Genomic DNA, 8677 nt, shown 5'->3' on the forward strand with positions numbered 1-8677 from the left:
AAACAAAATATGTTAACATTTATATGACTGAGGGTTTTTTATGTCACTTTTGCTGGGCTCTTCTAAATTTAGAATAGCACATTGTTTTATACAATGGATGTCCCGAATTCAACCCTAACACCAGTAGAGAAAGAGTTAATCTGAACTGCTGTACAAGTGAATTCTGGGCATCAAAATACCTGAATATCTGTATCACAATGTTAGTCCTCCACCTCCAATACTGACACATTGTAAATCACCATTCATACTGTATCATTACTTAAATGATGATTAAAGGCAAGAATAAATATAGTAATCCAGGTCTGTGTTAAAAACCTTTCTGGAAATGCAGAAGTAATTTCATTACCTCATATTGTTCTTGTGTCCCTGGGTAGGGCAAAGTAGATCTAGAAAAAGAAATTGCAAAATTTACTTATACATATTGCTTTTAGTAAGAACCAGTATTCTCTGTGATAATCTTTTAAGCAGTCTCACTTGCTGCAACAGGCAAATCTCTAAATATTGTCTATTGCCCGCACTGAACAAGGCAGGAGCGCTGTAGATCAGTTTTGATTAAACATTCATGTTTTCTTATTACTAATGACTCATTTTCATTTAAAGTTACATAGCCAGTCTTAACTGTGCTGTTTAAAACTTACTAAGGTTTGGAATGCTCCAAGTTTAAAACCCCGATGTTGTTTGTTTAAAAACAACTTACTTCCCTCCACTTTGCAGAAACAGGTTGTACATAAGGAGAACTGCAATTTTCTTGTAATTATTATAAAATTACTATCTGTCAAAAGAACTTATCAATTTTAATTAAGTCATACCAATGACAGTACAGGAATTATAAGAGGTCTTCTGTATGACAACAGACATTTTCTCTAGCACAGAAAAGAGGTATTTACTTTTAACTTTTCAGGAAGAAAACCAGAAATTCTTTCCATAGGTTGTCTGAGAACCTGTTTCTAAATAATTTTTAAGAGGGCAGTCACCTTTTTTATTTTTTAAGAATGCCTTATGTGAGCAGCGAACTAGTGTGAAATTTCACAATGATTTTAAGCTAGCCAGGATCTTCTATTCTAGAGAAGATTTTGGCATTGAATCAAATGAAAATTGACTACTAAGATCATTTTTTCATCAGGTTACATTCTCACTCTAGAGAGTTGAAACATGGTGGTGGTGGTGAGCAAACCCATCCCTTTCAGTAGCAACCTAGTCTCAGGTGTAGTTGTCCATAAGCATAAGGTGGATTTTCAGGCTATCATTTTCTACCCACAAAAAAAAAAAAAATCAATGCTGTTTTTTCTCAAATGCAGAAAAGGAATACCCTCCCACCTTGAATCTGCTGTTTGGGAACAAAGAGGGCTTCTGTCTTTTCTTTAAGACTGCTCCCCATTTCTGTGTAAGATAAGCAAATACTCTGAGGAGTTTTAGCAAATACTCTGAGCAGAAACACAAGTTCTCCTCTGTCCTCCGCTGGTGCTATATTAAAGGGACTTTCCCAGAGCTATCCATCTCACATGTATAAGCGAACAAGAATAAAACCACAAAAATCATACTCTATAAATTGGAGTCCTTTCTTAATGTCCTGTTGTCTAGCGCTCCTCTCTTCTGACACATTGGACATGTTATCGTGAACATCCACTTTTCAGATATGCCACTCCTCAAAAAGGAATAAAGATAAATGGCTGTTAATATATAGCATTTTGCATTCGGACCAGAAGGATCCAATCTCACATCAACACCAAGTCCATAACACACAGATGATACTGCAGCACAGCTTCAGCACACACACTCTGAGGAAACCTCAAACACTGAAGTGCCCACAGCAATACAGGTAGAAGCCCCAAGTCAAAACCAACAGCCCAGTTACACAACACTTCTACTGAAAACCTTTCTTCCAATTTCTACTTTATCTTTGGTTTTCCACTTACTTACTCTGATGCTGAGCCGTTTTAGCAAAACGAAACCAAATTACAAGCACAGCTTGCATGCATTACTGCTAAACCAAGCTAAGGCTCCACTGTCCCCTTTTAATAACTTTACACTTCTTTTATTTATTTGTTGGAGTAGAAATAAATTCAAGACCCTGGTATATTTATTAATAAAACCCAAACTGATCAGAAAACTACCATTGCCTAATTCTTGAGTCTCTCATCATCACCCAACTGCCACGGTGTAATCAGAAGCAAAATACTACTGCTTTAATAATATCTACCAGTTGACCAAGGTGAACGTCTTGGAAACTACCAGTTTTCAAATTCATTTTAAAAACTGTATTACATTAATATAATTTCACATCACCAGCTTGACATTTCAATCCAATTTAAATAGTCTTGATCACTGATTTTTTTTTTCCTTCACGTCTCTTTCATTTACTAGATTTACAGATGTTGGAGTTGAACAGGCTAAAACAATCTGTATAACCTTCAAGATAAGGCTTCCTGCAGCACGGCAGCACAGCTGCGTACAGTTGTGACTAACTGCAATGTAAGAACACAACTTATTTTTACAAGAAAGATCACCAAGACAAAGTTTTGTTCTCAAAACACTGAAATTCAGAAAAAGGCTTTTAGCTTGAGGAAATACATTTTTTTGGTGATGAAAATTACTTTTTGTAAAAATAAAAAACCTAACTGCATGCAGTATGTCTCTGTTAGTCTGGAAACTAAGCTACTAAGCTAAAAAAAGCCTGTATTTTGTGCCAGGTTACCATTAGACATCAATGATGGAAGAATGAAAACAAAGTAAAGCAAAAAACCAAAGTAATTCCCAGCAAACTCAAGAAAATCACAAATGACAATAGAAACCAGATGGAGAAGATACCCTACTTTCCATGAATGATTTGGAATCATGAAATGATCTGAAGAGCTCTAATAATGTTTACAAACATTTCCAAAGCATCAAAAAATAAATACATGAAGTCAACATAATTTCAAGTCATTAAGAGTTAGTCTTATCGTAACACATTCCTAAACGATCATAAGAAGCAGTAATTTTCTTAAGGTCACTAAACAAATTAATGGAAGCACTCCAAGGCCCCCGTTTCACCTCACTTCCCACTGTGACCTCCTAATATCAGCACACTCTTTAAATAAAAAATAAAATAAAATATACAGAAAGGTCTGTAGATCATGAACAGCTACAATAGTTCGCCAACATGAATTGTTCAGCTATTGCTTGTTTAGGTATATAAATAGCACTCAGTAATCTACTCTCCAGAGGAAATAACATGAAAAATGGTTACAAAATGAGTTTGTGGTTATTTTATGCATCAACTTTTCTTCCACAAGTTAGTAACACACACTGTACTTTCAGCACATATATGGAAGATTTATTTATTATAAGAAAAATGTTTTAATGAATTACAATAGCATGTCTATGAAGAAATGTAATTATAAATGCCAAAAGGAGATATATGGGGCATCCAAATATTTTTTGTTTACTCATTCACAGTTTAGGTTTAGAATAAGAAATTCTCACACTAACCGAAGACAGCAGCAATATCAGTATATGCTTTCCCACAAAAACAAGTAACTCTGTAAAACATATTTTAGTCCCCTGAATCATCAATTGACAAAGTAATACCTTGACAACACAAGAGCCTGGTGTATATCTGTTTTCCCATTCTTCTTCCCCCAGTCCATTGAGATCCCTTATGTGCCATGGTTGGCATCTTGACTTCTCCTGTTGCTGCCAAACTCAAATCTCAAATCACGTCAGGCTCCCAGAATTATGAGGCTGACTGAAAACATACTAGTTTAAAAACCAAAGGTGTTCTTTGTTTCCGTTATATGCCATTTGTTTTTGAACTTCTGTGGTGCACTTCATTCTTTTCTTAAGACTTTTTACCACGACTTTAAAGTCCATAATTATTTTTTTTTTAGTAAGGCTTCTGTGAGGATGAGGGAGATGGACTCAACGACCCTCATGGGTCCCTTCAACCTTGAGATATTCTGTGATCCTCTACCAAGATCTGGGCAAGCATTAAGATCAGCTTTACTGATTTTAAACAACCCCAATACTCCATACGAACAACTTGCAAAGAGATGAAAAAAGTCCAACACAGTAACAATTGCATTTATTTGTCACCTCTAGCATAAATATTAAAGATTAAATGGAATACTGAAACTTCAGGATGCCCAGATCCAATGTCTCCATGAAAATAAAGTTAATGGAAACGTTACAAACTGGCACCACAGATAAAAGAATAGCTAGCAAGTGATGAACATATGTGAGTGGTGTAATTTACTATTCAAAGCAGTTTTCTGTTGTATTCCTACTTAGTCATTTGCATCTGTACCATGTTCAGGCAAAAGTTATCTTTCCTTAACACACTAAAGTTATCTTTCCTTAACACACTTTGACAGTCACATTGCCCCAGTATTTGATTTTGCAGAGGATTTAAAACTGTTTCAGATAGCAACTCTAACAGCATCTCTCCCATCCAAATTATCCTTAGATCCTTTTGAGCAACCAGAAACACATTAGAGTCAGTAATATACAAGGCAAATAATCATGTCTTGATTTTTAATGTCACCCATCCACTTTGAAAGTTTAAAAAACCCCAACCTATTTAGCAACAGCTTTTCTTTTCCACCTGCAGGAGCAGAATTTAAAACAAATAGACATATGTACATACGTTTAAAAAGTTAACATGTGGCTTTGCTGCTTGTAACTATTACTAGAAAAGCAAAGCCTATACTCTTGCTTTACTCTTTGTGCAGTTCACTGAAAGAGACAAGCTAAAAGAAAGAAAAAATAGCATGGGATCTAAAATAAAAAAAAGGCAGATAAATGTATGAGTAATTAAGGTCATGGGCAGAACTGATTGTTGCATTAAATGTAGTATTTCGAGAACTGCTATTACATGAACAACACAAGCTCAATTTATTAAATCTAGTAAAGAAAAAAAAAAATAGCTGCCTAAACCCAAAAAAGTTAAAGAACAATTTATAATGTTTTATCTTTATCACAGGCTTCAGCTTGCCCTGTTTCACAAAAGCAGGAGCCAAATGACAGAAAGTACTCTGCCAGTAGCCAATGTCACCTTTTCTGATAGATGCTGGTCCAGTTATACAAAAGGGAGATACGGAGGAAAACAGGCTTGAACCAGCTCTGGCAGACAGCAACACGTACACTTTTCTCTCACACAAAGCCACTTACACCTCTGACTGGTTATTTGTTTTCCTTACAGCACAGGGCAAGAGAATTTTCTTGGTTTCTGTATTTTGGCACTTCTGAGGCATTCAAGATAAGTTTTAAAGGATATTCACAGTATTTAGCATAGGCCTGGGATAATTCTTCAGGCACAAGGGCTTGGAGTACAACAGTTGCTAGACTATCTTGCAAGGCAAAATTGATCTTTGGAAGGCAAGTCAATAAATTCATACAGAACACAGAGTGCTGGGTTTTTCTGCAGAAGGAATACAGGCCCCTTTGTTACCCTGAAATGGAAAGTCACACTCCTTAAAACTCTGAACAATCTAGCCTTTTAATTTTAAAACTGCAAATTCATCTACAGTTTGCCATGCACACAAGTTCCCCCAGTTGAAAGTTCACTCCCAAAGGATAAGGAACTGGACAGGACCAAGTCTTTTCTCCTGCCGCATACGCTTCTGCAGACAGCTTGCTTAGAGGTGAACAGAGAACAGAGGAAAAATGCATTTGGGGACCAGAACTACTACCACTGGGAATAATGACCTTCATCTGACCAAATAATTCTGCTATTGTTCGTTACTGACATTAATGGTTCCAGTTGTCATAAATACTTCATATAAGCATTCCCTGTACCTTCAATCCTAAATGCTGCGAACAACTGCAAGACAGTGGTCCTCACTGCACCTCCTTTTCCACAGAGCTAAAACTTACAAAGTGCAGCATATACATGTGTTTACAGAAGCATCCCCTTGCCATGCATCACTGAGTTGACTATTAATGCAATTACCGGGTTACAGAAATCTCAAATTAGATCTTTATACAGTACAAAGCACACTGAAAATTTTATCATGATCGCTGCCGATAGATCTCTACCAGCCTCAGTGGTTCAGCTGAATTAGGAACCTTGACTGGGATGCAAGTCTAGTGAAAATCACACTGAGCAAAGAGACCCCCTTTTGTACTCTAGCACCAGCATTCTTCCCGCTCATTATGACACAGGCAGGAGAAGAGGTAACAAACTAAAAAGAGTCAACTCAGTCAAAAATTAACCCAGCATCTACACCATTGTATGTCAAAACTTTGATCAGCAATCAGAAGTTCTGAAAACAGAAGTCTGCATGTAAAATAAAAACATGAACAGCTCACCAGTGTTTGCATAAAGGAAAACTGCAGTACAGAAAAGAGAAGTTACACTCTGGGTCCTAGAATAAAGGGATGACTGCAAAAAGAACAGGGAAGACTGCAACAGAACAGTAGGAGTGAATATATGACTGAAAGGCAGGCCACATAAATCCCTTTCACCTATAAAAAGTGAAAGCCGATCTCTGCTGCTACCTCCTGCACCAGTAACAGCAGCAACTAGCATAATCTGTTCAGGCATCTGGCTACAAAAAGCTATATACATATAATCCCCACCCCAGAAGCACAAGAGAGCAGGTCCCTCTATCAAGAGAAACAGGTGAGAAAAGCAAGTGGGACACGTGCAGCTATACCCTATCTGCCTCCTATAGAAGGAACTCACTGGCAGAATCACCTCCATTCCCCCCACTCCCAACTCTACCAAGAACCAAACCGGACATCAAGCACCTGCCCAACACAGAACAAGCCTGACCCAAAGCAGCCTTCTCAAGGCAACTTCATTGCCTATCCTAACCATCTGACGGTATTAGTTGCAATTATTCATTTAAAAACTACAGCGCAAATTAAAACATACATTACAAAGATTGTAAACTGCTCACCAGACTTGGACCGGCATCAAGATGAAGAAAGAAAAACAGAAATCTTAACACAAAACAGAAATCTTAACACAAAATCTTTTAGAAATATCTTCCTCAGATAGCATAGGCACAGAAGATTTAATATTATGCTCATGCATCACTAGGTCATTACATAAGACATTTCAAACACATAACATGCTGCAGGGGGAACAGGGAAAACAGCACACGACACACATTTCCATAGTTTTGAGTTAATTCCTCTGCTCCATCTAATACTTCCGGCCACAATCACACAACTCCGTTACGTCAAACAAAAAACCAACTTAATCCACAAACATAACTATTTCACTTTTTATTTCTGTAAAGAGAAACAATCTTGGCTGTTGTCAAAATGAAATATCCAAATTAAACAAATGCAAGAAGACACCCACCCCAACAGTTTAACATCGATTCATTCCACGTTCTTTATTTTTTAGCCACATCCGCTCCCACTCATTCCCCACACATGAAATAGTAAGATACAGTTCAAGGTTTGTTTTCTGTTTTGATAGCTTTCCTACATGGCTTTTTCTAGACCCATGAAAGAAACAGGAGAGAACAAAGGTGCTTTTCTAAGTCGCTTCATTTTCCTGGGAAATTCAGGAGTGGGGCTGGAGCCTTTGGTTTATGGCTCCCTTAGACACTTAGTAAAGAACAGCTCCAAAATCCGAGCTGAAGGAGGAGTATCTTATCACCAAGTCCAGATTTATCGACAGAATTTTCACCAAGACAAGCTCTGTCAACAGATTTTGACGAGCGTATTTGACAGCCTTTGCGTTTGGGTTGGGTTTCTTGCGGGTTTTGTTGTTTGGTTGTTTTGGGGTTTTTTTGTTTGTTTGTTTTTTGGTTTGGTTTTTTTTTTTTTTACATCTTGCAACACAGACAGGACTTTCTGCAAGCCAACCGTAGCAGCGCTGCCGGAGCGGGAACCGCCTCCGCAAACCAACGGGATGGAAACGGGCCCCGCGTTCTCCCGACGGCCGAGCCCCCGCTGCGGCGGGCCCGGCTAGGCGCGGCGGCCGCGGGGCTCCTCCCGCCCGCCCTAAGCACGGCATGGCGGGCCCGGGCACACTGCGAGCCGGGGCTGCACTGGCGAGCCGGAGCAACAGGAGAAGAGCTCCCTGGCCGCCAATCCCCGCGGCCCGGGCCGGGCCGGGCCAGGCCAGAGCCTAGTGCGCCCGGCGCCCTCAGCCCGCCCCGCACCGGGCCCGCCTGCCGCCGCCTTTGTTCGCGCCACCCGGCTGCCGCGGGGAGCCCTCCCCGGGGGCGGCCGCCACCCGGGCCCGCCAACTTCTCCCGCACAACTGGCGGCGCCCGCCGCCCCCCGCAGGCAACCGGCAGCGGGAGGGCTGCTTGCACCGCTGGGAGGGGCCGGGCGGCGGCCCCGGCGGAGGCGCGGCCCCACCCTCGGCCGGAGAGCGGCTGGCCCCCGCGGCGAGGGGAAGGGCGGGAGCGGCTCCCGCCGAGCGGGACGGAAAGGCAGCAGCCGAGCCGGGCCGGGCTGCGACCGGGCGCGCCTTCCTCGGGCGGAGGGGCCCCGCCGCACGCGCGGAAAGCGGAGCGCGCCCCTCCCCCCCCCCCGCGCCGCGCAGCCCAGCCCCTACCTACTCCTCAGCCCCGCGGGAGCGCAGCGCCGTGAAAGGCGGAGCCACCGAGCCGGGGGGCGCAACGGCGACGGCGGCGACAACGACGACAACGGCAGCGCCGCCCCCGCCCCGCCCCCGGCAGCGCCGCCGCAGGCGCCCCCTGCTGCTGGGAGGCCGCGGGCGCGGCCTGGG

The 8677-nt window shown here is 41.7% G+C and overlaps 1 protein-coding gene across 3 annotated transcripts in view; it reads right to left on the reverse strand.

Moving 5' to 3' along the window:
* The window catches only part of ZC3H7A (zinc finger CCCH-type containing 7A), a 30101-nt gene extending 21474 nt beyond the window's left edge, over window positions 1-8627 (reverse strand). Inside the window, exons 1-3 of one of the 3 annotated variants that reach the window (XR_008731751.1) lie at window positions 8504-8618; window positions 1542-1645; window positions 347-386 (exon numbers count right to left, since the gene is read on the reverse strand). Coding sequence is in view for 2 of the 3 variants with exons in the window: in XM_055707307.1 (XP_055563282.1) it covers window positions 347-386; window positions 1542-1609 (108 nt within the window). In the remaining variant the exon portion in view is untranslated. Of the gene's footprint in view, window positions 1-346; window positions 387-1541; window positions 1646-8503 lie in introns of all 3 variants that reach the window. The other 2 variants (XM_055707307.1, XM_055707306.1) reach the window with 2 other exon arrangements.
* Between the last annotated feature and the right edge of the window lie 50 nt (window positions 8628-8677).

This window comes from Falco cherrug, chromosome 4 (assembly GCF_023634085.1).
Source record: "Falco cherrug isolate bFalChe1 chromosome 4, bFalChe1.pri, whole genome shotgun sequence".
Taxonomy (NCBI): domain Eukaryota; kingdom Metazoa; phylum Chordata; class Aves; order Falconiformes; family Falconidae; genus Falco; species Falco cherrug.